Source organism: Ambystoma mexicanum, chromosome 14 (genome assembly GCF_040938575.1).
Source record: "Ambystoma mexicanum isolate Mex_15411 chromosome 14, UKY_AmexF1_1, whole genome shotgun sequence".
In the NCBI taxonomy this organism is placed as follows: domain Eukaryota; kingdom Metazoa; phylum Chordata; class Amphibia; order Caudata; family Ambystomatidae; genus Ambystoma; species Ambystoma mexicanum.
The window spans coordinates 209,754,583-209,769,835 of record NC_090940.1 but is presented as its reverse complement, the minus strand read 5'-3'; the positions used below and the strand labels follow the sequence as shown (position 1 = coordinate 209,769,835).

The 15,253-nt window shown below is 45.0% G+C and overlaps 1 protein-coding gene across 13 annotated transcripts in view; it reads right to left on the bottom strand.

Annotated features, from left to right (window-relative positions):
- Positions 1 to 15,253, bottom strand: part of TRIM9 (tripartite motif containing 9) — a 554,912-nt gene that overhangs the window by 157,978 nt on the left and 381,681 nt on the right. For all 13 annotated transcript variants that reach the window (XM_069638944.1, XM_069638942.1, XM_069638945.1 and 10 more), the window contains exons 4-5: positions 12,799 to 12,909; positions 8,589 to 8,742 (exon numbers count right to left, since the gene is read on the bottom strand). In XM_069638944.1, coding sequence (XP_069495045.1) covers positions 8,589 to 8,742; positions 12,799 to 12,909 — 265 coding nt within the window. The remainder of the gene's footprint in view (positions 1 to 8,588; positions 8,743 to 12,798; positions 12,910 to 15,253) is intronic.

The following is a 15,253-nucleotide window of genomic DNA, read 5'->3' as shown; positions in this document are numbered from 1 at the left end:
AATGTTGGTCCCACCCCCTGGCCAGCTCAGCAATGGGGTATCCAGTCATTACATATACCGAAAATACTATCATTAGGGAAACAATATTGTGTTTCTCCCACTATCCAGCACTTTTCCACATATTCTAGGACTGGAGTTTATTTATATAATTATACCAGTCCTAGAATATGTTGAGATTGTTGATATGTAAGGAAAAAATATATATTGTTGGTCCCTACAATGTTTTTTCGGGAGATCTAATGGTGTCCATTCAAAGTTTCGAAACAATAGTTTCGAATGTCAATAGTTCTGTCACAAAAGTGCTGGAAAAAAAGTTCTGAATGCATTTCTTTTATATTAAAGGGTTTATTTTAATTGTGTATTGTAAAATACGTGTTTAAAAAAAAACAGAGTTTGGGGGGACCCCCCCATAAAAAAAAACGAAAAATAAAAAAATGTGAAACTTTTTTTCCGACACTTTTGTGTCGGAACTTTTGGCATTCGAAACTTTGACTGTCGAAACTATCACTAGGAACCGATGTAATTACCTGGATCCCTGTCGAAGGAGTGCGAGTGCAAGGCATGAAGGAAGTTGCGGTCGCAAGCTGAGGGCGCCATCTCCTCTTGCTGCAATGCCACGTAGCCTGCAGCACCCCAGGACACATGGGAGCTGACATGCCCATAAGGCTTTGGGTTGGGGGCCAAGGAAGGACACACAGATGCCTTGGGCACAGGGATAGAGCCACACCACAAAGATCTACTGCCATCCCTGCGCACCTTGTGGAGACAGCCGTCAAAATGTGTGGGGATCAAGGGAGCCACCAGAGGCATTATTAAAGAGAATGAAAGCCCACCATCTGGGCCCCAACTTCTCAACAACGTAGCCAGCTGGGCTGGACAGAGCAGACAAAGGCCCAGGACCCATCAGGACCATTCAGGAACCAGGAGAATCACAGAATCAGGGCAGCTCCCAAGGTGCGGGAGTGTAGAGCAGACACTGGGCCTCATTCCGATTGTGGCGGTAAGGCAACAACGGCACCAGTAGTGCTACCGGTGTCATTGTTACCATGCCGCCACATTACGAGTTCTGCTAGCGGGTGCCGCTCTGCATGCCTGGTCAGACCAGGCGTGCAGAGCGGCACCCGCCAGCAGAACTGGATGGTAGCAATGGTACCGTTATGAATGGTACCGCTGCTACTATCCTCCCCATTCCAATTGAGCCCTATGGGGGCTCAAATGGGAATGGGGACCTACCGGCTCCGGGTCCCGCGCAAGGGGAATTACCGGGCCCGCAAAGGTCGGAATGGCTCAGTAATTCCCCTTTCACAGGACTCGGAGCCGGACCTGAGTTTGGGGGTAGCCATGCCGGTATAAACAGCATGGCTACCTCCAACCTCGTAATCAGGCCCACTGTCTCTGAGGATCTTATAGCAAGTAGGACAGACTTCTAAACTGATCCAAGGACGTATGACCATTCTTGGCCAACACCAGTAATAGCTTCTGCTCTGAGCTTTTTCAATGCAGAAAAGGCTGCAAAGCTCCCGATAGTCCACGTTCGTCCGTGTCCTCAAAAAGGGGTATCTCTAGCAGAGAGCTTTATTATCAACGCAAAGATTCCTCATGATAGTGTCTGGCTCAGGCGGTGTCACGTCGTGGAACCCTCTACAGATACCCCTTAGAGCAAGGGCTTAGAGGATGGCTCAGGGGCAACGTGCTGGTCTTGGGACGAAAGCAGCACGCAGCAGCGTGGTTCGAAACACGGTCCTGCGCTTAGAGGCCGGAGTTTGGCATGAAGCATGATGCAAGAAAGACTGCTGCAGGAGGATACTACAATACACAGCCATTGCACCCAAAACACAAACTCCGAGAAGATGCTGCTTTTCTACGAACTCCTCATCTTCCTGTATAATGTTCAACTCTGCTGCCTGCGGGCTATCGGCGCGATACAAGCACATATAACATAACATAACGTAAGTTAGGGCTCATGCAGAAGCGATCCAGAGCCATGGAATCCCACTTTGGCCGCTCTCTGCGACCAGATCCCACCAGATCCCCATCATGTAAGTTCTAGGAAAATCGTTTATATCAGCGTAACTCTGAACAGGCCTTGGCCACTTGTTAACTTGTCTGCTCATTGATACCGGTCCTAAAAAACACATTAGGTCATTTAGAACTTCATGGCCATTTCTTTACCATTGAGTTACGTTGGAAAAGGTGCCCCGCGTCTTGCATTCTGAGAGGTGGCCCAGTTGACTTTATTTATTACAGGTTACTTATATCTCCTATGGAATTAACATATGGTTTACATCTTTAAAACAACTCTGGCTCACACCTTAAATTATTGAACTATTAACACTCTTGCATTTTGAATTGTTGGTAACTGCGTCCCCCAGCGCCTCCTCCAGAGTAAGGCTTGAGCCCAAACTGCACCAATGTCACGGTATAAAGTTTGATAAAGGTATGACTTGTTTGTGTGCACTTCTTGACACCGACTGGCTATCTGTAGCAAACATTCTTACCACATGCTACTGGTGAACATGCCACGTTTGAGTTGTATGTGATGTTCATCCAAGGGACTAAACTACCTTGGGAGAGAGTTTTACACAATAAAAGGCTGATACACTAGGCCAAATGGTCTGCAACCCAGATGTTTTGGATTATGGATCCAATGCTCTCTCACTAGCGACAGTGATATGAGAGGTTATTTATAACGTGCTTAATACCCAGAGGTTTCTAAGCGCAGACTCGGGGATCGAACCTGTGGTGCTCGGTGTCGTCTTGCCTCCAAGGCGAGCACGTTGCCACTGAGCTATCCTGCCGAGACAGTGCTGGCTAAGGCTGATAGAAAGGGTAGTGAAACATCCGAGAGTCAAGGGTTGAAGACACCATCTCTAGACGGAGACATTTCTAAATTGTGGACCACCTTAAGGTGCACAAAAGCAGATCTTAACAATGCAATCAAGTAACGAGTGATCTAAACATTTCACAACAAAAGAAGAAGCAATCGAATAAGATGAAGCATCTTGTTGGTGTACAGCGTTAGGTGTGATTAGGCATGTAGATGAGTCTCAGGGATATTGCAGCACACTTCTCTTTCACAGTCAGTCTCTGGGGTATTGCACCCAGCACGCTTCTCTGTTACAGTCAGTCTCTGGGGTATTGCACCAAGCACGCTTCTCTATTACAGTCAGTCTCTGGGGTACTGCACCCAGCATGCTTCTCTGTTACAGTCAGTCTCTGGGGTATTGCACCCAGCACACTTCTCTATCATAGTCAGTCTCAGGAATATTCCACCCAGTACACTTCTCTATCATAGTCATTCTCAGGAATATTACACCCAGCACACTCCTCTATCACAGTCACACTCTCAGGAATATTACACCCAGCACACTTCTCTTTCACAGTCACACTCTCAGGAATATTGCACCCAGTATGCTTCTCTATTACAGTCAGTCTCTGGGGTATTGCACCCAGCACGCTTCTCTATTACAGTCAGTCTCTGGGGTATTGCACCCAGCACGCTTCTCTATCATAGTCAGTCTCAGGAATATTACACCCAGCACACTCCTCTATCACAGTCACACTCTCAGGAATATTACACCCAGCACACTTCTCTTTCACAGTCACACTCTCAGGAATATTACACCCAGCACACGTCTCTTTCACAGTCACACTCTCAGGGATATTGCACCCAGCATGCTTCTCTATTACAGTCAATCTCTGGGGTATTGCACTCAGCATGCTTCTCTATCACAGTCAGTCTCAGTAATATTACACCCAGCACTCTTCTCTATCATTGTCAGTCTCAGGAATATTACACCCAGCACGCTTCTCTATCACAGTCATACTCTGAGGGATATTGCACCCAGCATGTTTCTCTATTACAGTCAGTCTCAGGGGTATTGCACTCAGCATGCTTCACTATCACAGTCAGTCTCATGAATATTACACCCAGCACACCTCTCTATCACAGTCATACTCTCAGGGATATTGCAATCAGCATGCTTCTCCATTATTCAGTCTCTGGGTATTGCACCCAGCACACTTCTCTATCATAGTAACACTCTCAGGGGTATTGCACCCAGCACGCTTCTTTCTCACAGTCAGTCTCAGGAATATTACACCCAGCACACTTCTCTATCACAGTCACACTCTCAGGGGTATTGCACCAGCACGCTTCTCTATTACAGTCAGTCTCAGTAATATTACACCCAGCACACTTCTCTATCACAGGCAGTCTCAGGAATATTACACCCAGCACACTTCTCTATCACAGTCAGTCTCAGGAATATTACACCCAGCACACTTCTCTATCACAGTCAGTCTCAGGAATATTACACCCAGCACACTTCTCTATCACAGTCGGTCTCAGGAATATTACACCCAGCACACTTCTGTTTCACAGTCACACTCTCAGGGATATTGCACCCAGCATGCTTCTCTATTACAGTCAGGCTCAGGAATATTACACCCAGCACACTTCTCTAACACAATCAGTCTCAGGAATATTACATCCAGCACACGTCTTTATCACAGTCACAGTCTCAGGAATGTTTCATCCAGTATGCTTCTGTATCACAGTCTCAGGAATATTACATCCAGCATACTTCTCTATCACTGTCAGTCTCAGGAATAGTACACCCAGCACACTTCTCTATCACAGTCAGTCTCAGGAATATTACACCCAACACCCTTCTCTATCACAGTCAGTCTCAGGGATATTGCACACAGCATGCTTCTCTATTACAGTCTGTCTCAGTAATATTACACCCAGCACACTTCTCTAACACAATCAGTCTCAGGAATATTACACCCAGCATACTTCTTTATCACAGTCAGTCTCAAGAATATTACACCCAGCACACTTCTTTTTCACAGTCACACTCTCAGGGATATTGCACCCAGCATGCTTCTCTGTTACAGTCAGGCTCAGGAATATTACACCCAGCACACTTCTCTAACACAATCAGTCTCAGGAATATTGCATCCAGCACACGTCTTCATCACAGTCACAGTCTCAGGAATGTTGCATCCAGTATGCTTCTGTATCACAGTCTCAGGAATATTACATCCAGCACACTTCTCTAACACAATCAGTCTCAGGAATATTACACCCAGCATACTTCTTTATCACAGTCAGTCTTAGGAATACTACACCCAGCACATGCCTCTATCAAGTCAGTCTCAGGAATATTACACCCAGCATACTTCTTTATCACAGTCAGTCTTAGGAATATTACACCCAGCACATTTCTCTATCACAGACAGTCTCAGGGATATTGCACCCAGCACACTTCTCTTTCACAGTCACACTCTCAGGGATATTGCACCCAGCACACTTCTCTAACACAATCAGTCTCAGGAATATTACACCCAGCACACTTCTCTATCACAGTCAGTCTCTGGAATATTACACCCAGGAAACTCTATCACAGTCACAGTCTCAAGGATGTTGCACACAGTATGCTTGTGTATCACAGTCACAGTCTCAGGAATATTGCACCCAGCACACTTCTCTATCACAGTCACTCTCAGGAATATTACACTCAGCATACTTCTCTATCACAGTCAGTCTCAGGAATATTACACCCAGCATACTTCTCTATCACAGTCAGTCTCAGGAATACCACACCCAGCACACTTCTCTATCACAGTCAGGCTAAAAAATATCACACACAGCACACTTCTCTATCACAGTCAGTCTCAAGAATATCACACCCAGCACACTTCTCTATCACAGTCAGTCTCAGGTATATCAAACCCAGCACACTTCGCTATCACAGTCAGTCTAAGAAATATCACACCCAGCACACTTCTTTATCACATGCACAGTCTCAGGGATGTTGCATCCAGTACACTTCTCTATCACAGTCACTCTCAGGAATATTACACCCAGCACACTTCTTTATCACATGCACAGTCTCAGGGATGTTGCATCCAGTACGCTTCTCTATCACAGTCAGTCTCAGGAATATCACACCCAACACACTTCTCTATCACAGTCAGTCTCAGAAATATTGCATCCAGCACACTTGCTTCTCACATTCACATTCTTATGCTTTTTTATCACAGTCACAGTCTCAGGAATACTGCACCCAGCATGCTTCTTTATCACAGTCACAGTTGCAGGGCGTCTCAGCTCTCTAAGCCTCTACAGCATGGCTAGACTGCCAAGCAGACGCAGGACTCTGAGTTTCCCTACCTCTGTCAACCTGGATAGGGTTCTGGGTTCATGCCTTACGGCAGCTTCCTTATCGCCTCCTTGTGGCTATATGCATCCTTGTGGTACACATGTTATAGATAGTTACCTCCCTATCTCGGTTTCTAATATAGGCCTTTCTGTTATTAGAATCAATCGATGGTATTTTCCCACGGCTAACCACTAGTCCTGACTGTGAAGAGCATGTTGATAGGCTCATCAGATCACAGTGATTATTTGGCCCAGGCCCCAGGTCTTGGAGGCCTGTAACGTCCCAAGGCGTAATATGGCCCAGCAGTCATGTTGGGTCCAGGCAGAAGTCCTGCCCCTTCCATTTGGCTGCGCTCTGCTGGCCTGCTGCAAATGCTTTGTGAATGCTGCCTTTGGTGGACTGTTGAGGGTGTTGTCAATTTGATAAGAATCTGCCAGGATTCCTGCAGGCATATGGGATCTGGTGGTGCTGGGCCACTGAATACACTCCTCTCGACTCCAGCTCCAGGGGTGGAAGCCGGGTTTGGCACTGCTGCCGGGGCATGCTAGGAACCTGTGGTGGACGAGCCTTTTTTTTTTTACAGTGCATTCATTCACACTCATTCTTTCTCCAAAGGGCAACTGCCGTAAGATCCACAGGGACATATAGGATCGATCCCACAGAGATAATAATCCAGGGCCTGGTTTTCCACCATTATATCCACGCTCAAAGGATTTGCAGTTACAGGGGTCGCCATTGGTTTGGGACCTCCTTCAACTAAGAACAAACACAAATAGGCAATACGACTCTGCTATTCTAGCAAAGGTGTCTCACCATAGTGGAGATAACGGGTCTGCAACCTTGGGCTCGCCAGATGTTTTGGACTTCGAGACCTCTCAGCCCGAGCCAGCATAATCAATGGTGAGGGTTGCTGAGAGTTGTAGTCCAAAACACCTGGAGATCCACAGGTTATAAACCCCAGGTGCAGTTCTTCATAGTCTAGATGGGGCATGGACTACAAGGGGTAGTACCTGGCTCTGGTGCTTAAGCCCAGATGGACTGGCTTTCATGAGTTCTAGAGTCTCCTCCACGCCCTGGAACCAGGGTTCAGGCTTCTGACTCCATCACACTTGTCAGAGTGAAGACCAAAAGGGTGCACTGGTTGTGCCAGGCATAGGATTCTGAAATGGCCCCAACTCACGTTCCGGTCCTGTGCTTCCTTTTACCAACCACTGCAAACTGGTATATTTGTCTACTAAAAAATAAAGCAAGACTACAAATCCCAGAATACATTAGACTGCAAATCAAAGTCTAAGATAGAATCCCCTGTCCCTCCTACCCTGGGGTCGCCTGGTACTCCTCTTAATAAAGCTAATGTACATTACCTTTTGTGCAGGATGCTGTTGTACCAATGAGCAATGCCACCCTACTCACATATAATCCAGGAAAAAAAGTATCAAACCCTAGACAGCAGTAAAAACGGATCTGTGAATCCAGGGGCAGCTCTATGATGACTACTGTGAAGACAAAATCTAGAAACTCTCATTACCAATTGCAGTAAGACTAGTTCATTCACCATGCAACAATGGGGAAAATGCTGCAGACTAGGGGGAAGGAGTGTTCAAGTAGTCTCCACCAATCATTACATGACTCGTTAAAAAAAATGGGTCTGATCAGTTTCAATCAGTCTAACCAGTACACAGCTGGTTCGTGAGAAGACGCAAACCAAGCCTTAAAACACTGGATTCTTCTCATGTGTGGTTTGAAAGAGTTTGAACCCCCTCAAACCCTTGAAAACGACTAATTTAACTCAATATGAATCTGGATAAAGTCTTCATATTACAATACAATCAAATTAAAACAGTAAAACATCAAAGGAGAAATACATGTAAATTTAATGGAAAAAGAAAAACCAGTCAAAAGTTCGAGCTGGGTCGAGCCTACAGGTACTCTTATCTAATACAAATACTTGAAATCAGGGCTCAGTTCCAAATGGTTTGAATCATTCGAGCAGATTCGAACCCTCATTGTTCAGGTGGATTTAAATCTGGTTCAAGAAGTTTCGGTCATCGCTTCTTCAGACATAAAAAGAAAACAGTAGGTTGTTGCAGTGACAACATTTACATTTTCATCTGCACAACATGGGTCTATATGAGTCTTCTTAATGCAGGGTGAACTACATTGCAATCCAATCAAACACAGAAGATAACGCTTTTTTCCTGGGCATCAGCAGAACGGAACATTGCAGCGCCTAAGCCCCATCGCAAAGGCTCGGTTCATTGAGGATTACTGGAGATTAATGCCCAGTCGCATCAACGCTAGCTCTCGTTTTAATAACATGTTGATTATTTCAGGCTAAACCCACATTGCAAGCAAACTTCATTAGTGAATAAGCACCAAATGGTGCAGTCGATTACATTGACTGGATACAAGCCCTACCTTTCATCTGCACAAAGTCGAGTTGATGGATGGACTGGAGGAGCGGAGCGCTGTCCAGATTCAAATCAAAGTCTGCGGTCATTCTCGGCGTGAGCGTCCCTTTGCCCCACTGATCCTCTGTCAGGTGCACTCGCCTTATGAGGGCATCCGATATCTGTTGGAAGGGTATTAAAAATTCAGACATCTCAAGGGACACAGGCAGTGCTGGCGATTGGGCCGGCCGGCCGAGATCCGGCACCAGATATGTAGCCGGATCTCGGGATCCGGCCAGAGTCAGCGCTGGGGAAAAAAAAATGAAAGCGCCTGCGAGCAAACTGTAACTTCCTCTGGTGACCCTGTGCAAGAGGTCACAAGAGGAAGTTACAGTCCTCAGCCACGACCCGGTTTATTTATTTATTTACGCAATGTTTGTCGGATAGATGGAACCAGATTATTTATTTATGCAATGTTTGTCGGATACCTGTATCCGCCAAACACTGCACAAATAAATAATATACAGGTATCCGACAAACATTGCATGAATAAATACCCCTATTAACATTGAAACTATCCCACAGGATGCATCCACCCAACTGCTTTCAGAGGGGAGCTGCAGGAGCTGTGCCGGGTGTGGTTCAAGTAAAAGAAAACGTTGTTTATGGCGAACAGAAATCACCCTGTTTGAAAAGTACTCAAGGGGGAGTTTTAAAAAAAATAAAACGGGATGCAAATTGTGCATTTTAAAGAATATTTATTCAGCAACACTGGTGAAAACTTTTATCCACATAGTGAAGTAACTCTTCACCAGTGCCATGGAATTGGTTTAAAGTGGAATTTATATATAGTGTGGAAAAGAAGCAGCATGAAAAAAATAGCACAGTTTAAAACTATTATTTTGGACATTTCCTTTGATCGGAGGTCAACTGCCAGCTCCGCCCCCCTAAATCCCCCTCCTCGGGCACGAACCCCCAAACTCCGCCTCCACCCCAGCCCTTGTGGGATCCCCCACCAATTTTTTTCCATTTCCACCACTGGACACAGGGAAGTTTTGTATGTTGTGTTGTATTCACTGTGCAGAGAAAGAGGTACTACTGATTCTAAATCTAGGCACCATGTAAAAACTATCACTGACATAGCCAGTAGATTTGGCCTTAGGTATTAAAAGCCTCAATCCTTCAGTGTCACAGGTTACACACTGGGAGCATTGCATCCGGAATTTGTAAATATATCTAAATGTATGTTAAGTTTCAGACTGCTGCTTTGTGCGGAAGCGGGCGTGGAATCAGCGCTCCATCCTGCTTCCTGAAACATGCACTCACAGCATTCTGTGCCCTGTGCATTACTTTGCAATGTATTACTTTGCATACAGATGGATACACATGGCATGGAACGTTTGAAAGTAGTACTTAGTCTGTTCATTAATCTCAGGGGCTGATTCTGAGGTGTGTACAAACGTAAGAAAGTGTTCTTCCATGAAGGAGGAACACTTTCCTTACAAACACCATATTCTGATAAAGAAAGAATGTGGTGCAGGTACCTGAAAGCCTCAGCTTTTGGACATGCCTGATTCATGGCTTGACAACAGCCCTAGCAACCATCAGGAATGCAGGGCAGCCACATGGAGGAGATTCTCATCCAAGCAGCGCTAGTTTAGCACGTCAAGAAAAGGAGTTAAAATACAGCACCTTTGAGGTGCCCTTAAACTCCACTGCACACGTTTTCCCTTTAATACATTTAGCATTTCTTAGACTGCAGCACCACTTTTCTAGTTTAATGAAAGTTCAAGAAAATGTTCTTAAATTAGAAAAGTGGCAGTCTTAAGAAATGCTCGCAATGCCACTGGAGCACAGGTTTCCCCCACAGCAAGATACTTTAGCAGCTTTTGCTGCTGGAAAGCACATCTCCCCTCCAATACTTCCGCCCACTTCAGAATGGTGGTGCTGGAAACTTGAGGGGAGAATGTCATATTTCCACAATCTTTTCGTCATGAGCTCAGAATTGGCCCCTCAGTGTACATGACAGCTGTTGCCAAACTTGTGGGAGGATAGAAATGAACACAGCTGCACACATTGTTCATATAAGCACCAGTTTTCCTTTGCCAGCAAAGAGGTATAGAGTCAGTCATGATTTTGAATTTTTATTTATAAAATGGACTAGTTCAGGCGTCTGGACCTTTGGCTATTGTGATGCTTTGAACTACAACTCCCATTAGTCCTAGCCAGCATAATCAATGGCGAGAGATCATGGTAGTCTTAGTCCAAAACATCTGGTGAGTCGCATGTTGAAGATCCCTAAGCTAGAAATTTGAGCCGTCAATAGAAACCGATGAACCCCTTTCCATTGGTGTTAACGCAATACTTGGATCCTCCATCTGTTGTAGCTCTGTGTCGTACCTGGAACCTTTGTGATACTCCAGTCTCACTACACATGAGACTGTGAAGCTTCTGAAAAGCCCAAGGCTGAAATATTTTGCAAACCCAGTAAAGGACGCTACCCTGGCAGCTTTACATTGGCACTCTATCCTCTCTAGATTGCTTGATTTCATCTAAGCCTGCACAGGTCTGCAACCCTTTGCTCGCCAGATGTGTTTTTACTTCAAATCCCATCAGCCCTAGCCAGCATAGTGAATGGTTGGGGATCACGGGAGTTGTAGTCCAAAAAATCTGGAGAGTCATAGACTGCAGATCCGAAATCTAAGGCGTTCTACTTATTCCATCTGGAGCAAAGGAATAACCAACATTGAGCACTTGTATTAATTACCTGAAATTGTTTTCTGAACCTAAAGTGACGTTCTCAGTAATTGTTATTGAGTCTTAAGATCTTTGTTGGGAAGACATTGGCCTGCTATTCCTACCCTGCTGTCACAGAAATACCGGAATATGTATTAGCCGTGTGTTTAAATGACAATGCTGCCCTGTAGTTCTAAAAAGCGAAATCATTGACTTATCAGGAACGAAATCTATTGTCCTTTGTGTTTCTTGACCTTCAGCAGCATTTCTGCACTAATGTGTGTTTCATTCTTCAGCCAACACAATGCGACTGGAGCTGTTAGACGGCATATCATAAAAATGGCACTGGTGTTAGTCACGCTCTGTCTCTTACCTCGCTCACAATGAAGCAAGGTCAAAAGGAATATACACATACTTCTGCAAATTAGAATCTCACATTGCAAATTGGTTCCAGAAAAGGATATTTGTATTTCGAAGATCTTCGTAAGGAAGAGCATGACCGTGATTTGGGGTAGATATAGGTACAAGTCGATAGGTCTATTTCTGTACTTGCAACCCCTGTGATTTAATCAATCTGGCTTCCGATCTAATCGAAAGTAAGCAGCCTTCAAGGTTTGCAACATTTAATGGCTCAGTCTCAATGTTCAGTATCGTGCCTCAGGTTTCAATAAACATTGTTTCAAAATACAGATAATTTCCGGTCATGGTGGTCAATGAACGCTGTATCACTTCCTGTGATGTCATTGTGGGGACAGGCGAAGTAACTGGCCATTTGTTGTCTCTTATGCTACACGTATGATTGTGTTAGAATGCCATTCAATCCGTGGCAGTGTCTGGTCAAATCTGAACAGCCTCTTCTAGTTGTATTTCTAAAGTCAGAATCAGTTTTACAAAATGTACAAAAATAGAGTTTTATATAGTCTACAATAATCCCACTAAGAGTATAATCTTAACCGCCAACTCTTATGAACGGCCTATGTGTTACCTTACTGAAGCAGGGCATGTTTGAGAAGGGTTTGCAAGCTAGTAGGTCTACAATAAACGGCCTCGCAGCATAATCTTAATGACCGTCCCTTTTATGATTGGCCCTGTGTTGTGTGATGATGTTGAAGAAGGGATTATAATTTAGGAGGCCGACAATAACGGCCCCGCTAGCATAATCCTATCGGCCGTCCCTTTCATGAATGGCCCTGTGTAGTGTGATGATGTTGAAGAAGGGATTATAATTTAGGAGGCCTACAATAACGGCCCTGCTAGCATAATCCTATCGGCCGACCCTTTTATGAATGGCCCTGTGTAGTGTGATGATGTTGAAGAAGGGATTATAATTTAGGAGGCCTACAATAACGGCCCCACTAGCATAATCCTATCGGCCGTCCCTTTCATGAATGGCCCTGTGTTGTGTGATGTTATTGAGGCATTCGTGTTCGAGAAGACATTGAAATCCAGCAGGTACCAGCCACTCCCATATCCCTTTATCCATGAGGTAGTTGCATACTGACCTGCAGAAACCCGCTCGGGTCGTTTTCTTTGATGACCTCCAGGCAGTACTCCATCAGGCCAGTGGTCTGCCGCAGCTTTACCGTACAGTGAGATATCTGGTCGCGCACCACCTGCAATTGGGATAGGGATACAGAAAAGGGTAGGGATACAGAAAGCATTAGACACTGAAAGTGGCTGCACCTGACCAAGGAATGAGAGTCAACAGCCCAGCTACACTAAGAAGTACAGGGGGGAAGGTAGTTTGGCATAGACGTACAAGGGTGAGGTTACATATGCTGTAGCAAAGCCAGCTTTTAAAAGAAGACACAACTTCATGTAGGTGCTAAAATGGACTGCTTCCATGAATGGTGCTTTAAGATTTCTTAAATCAAACACAGGAATGTGACATTCTCTCAGTGATAATTCAGTTTGGGTTTACTTGGTCGAAAATATTTGACCTTTTCACATTTGACCGAATTTGTTTTGCTCTTTTTTTGGTAAAAAATGCAGGGGATTGGGCCTTCAACTCCCTTCTATTTACTTACCCCACCCCATAAATATATATATATTGAATTAAATTTGACCGATTGTCGACCAAACAAACGATACAAAAAATGAAAAAAATATGTCAAATGTAAAAGGTCAAATGTTTTTCGACCAAGTATGCTAATACCGATTATTCTGCCCTACCATGATCATGGCAGAATTATCACAATATAAAGAAGTGCGCGGTGTTGTCTTGTAGTGAAGCCACTGATGTTCTGATGGTTTGGATGGACCTCTTGAGCAATAGTTGAAGAACAGCTGTTTCCCGCTCCACCCGTATGTTTTAGTATTTTAATTAAGTATACACGTGATGCTGCTAACGGCGCTGCTCTGCAGGGGTCGCTGTTACACTACACCACGCCCTGTCACACCTGCACCGTTTTTGGTTGAGGTCAGGGGTGCAGTTTGAATGCTAATTTACAGCAGAACTTATTGACTTGCTTCAAGGCGCCCCTCAAACTTTATATAATGTATGTTATTTTGCTGCGTCGTCCTATGTAGCGTGGCTCTTGCCATTTGCATGGCTCTCCGCCACTTAAGGTCCCATAAGAAGAAAGGTGTGCTGGGGAAGGGTTAGTGGGAGCACAAGAGATGTTGCTGGTGGATTAACTGTGCACGGCAAGCCAAGAGCAGCTACGGTTCCCTGTGTGTAGGCGCGCAAACGCTGAGTGTGTGGTCTCGCTGGGCATTGGTCTTGGGTAGGCCGAAGCCTGCCTGTGTGTGGTGGGACGTCTAATTCATGACATATTTGGGAAATATTTGGCCTCATTATGAGTATGCCGGTCTGGTAACAATGTTGCCGGTAAGCTACCGGCACCATTGTTACCGGACCGGCATACTCTGAGTTCTGCGGGCGGGTGCCGTCCCTCACGCCAGGTCTGACCTGTCTTTGACTGTTATCAACGGTGCCAGTACTTCCGTCCTCCCCATTCCAATTGAGTCCTATGGGACTCGAATGGGAATGGGGAGTAATATTTTTTTTCTGTTGCCTGCTTATGGGGAATTACCGGGACCGTAATGCCCCCGGTAATTCCCCATTGCCAGATGCCGGAAAAAAACGACTCCGGTGGCAGCTGTGCCGTTTTTACCAGCATGGCTACCGCCACGGTCATAATGAGGCCCATTGACTGCATTTGTGAGACTCAGTTTATGTCTATAGGTGCTGAGGGAGGTCAAAGTGAGTATATAGGTGTAGGCCACATGCGTCACTTTATTCAATCAGTAATCTAGCAAGCGCCTTCTATAAGGGCGACCCACATATCGAAACTACAGGCAATATTTCATTTAACAATCACCTTTTCTAATGAATCAAAAAGAAGTGCTCATTTGTGCTTGTGAGATCTGTCTGCATGCAAGATAGGTTTTAGCAGGACCAATATATTGAAAGCTGATAAAAGCATTTATTTTTTGCATCATGGCAAAAATTGTTATTATTGCCATTATAACGCCAACTTTTGTATATTCTGTATACAATGCACACATGTTAATCATTTAGTAACTATGTAATTATCAGTCGATTCGTTTGCAGTTCATTACATTTTACAAGAGCCTCTGTTCCGCTACTCACCCCGACCCCCCCACCCACCCACAGCCAAGGGAAACCGTACCTAACAGACGCGTCCGGAAATGCAAATTGGCCTTTTTGCGACTGCCCGAAAATAAGGAAATGTGCCTTTTTTTGGTGATTCGTTTTTCCATGTTTGGGGTTTCCACCCCTTGTATACCGCTTAGTCCCTGCCCCACACACATCCCCTTAACTCACTTCCCCCGACCTCCTTTTTCCCCTTTTTTCTTACTTACATGAACTTGACTTACTTTTCCCTACCAACGAGACGCTTGTATGGTCAGTATGGAAATTCACGAAGTTTGGGTCAACATTACTTTCTGAATGTTTTCATTTTCCTGACTGCAACCCCGCCAGTCCTGGCT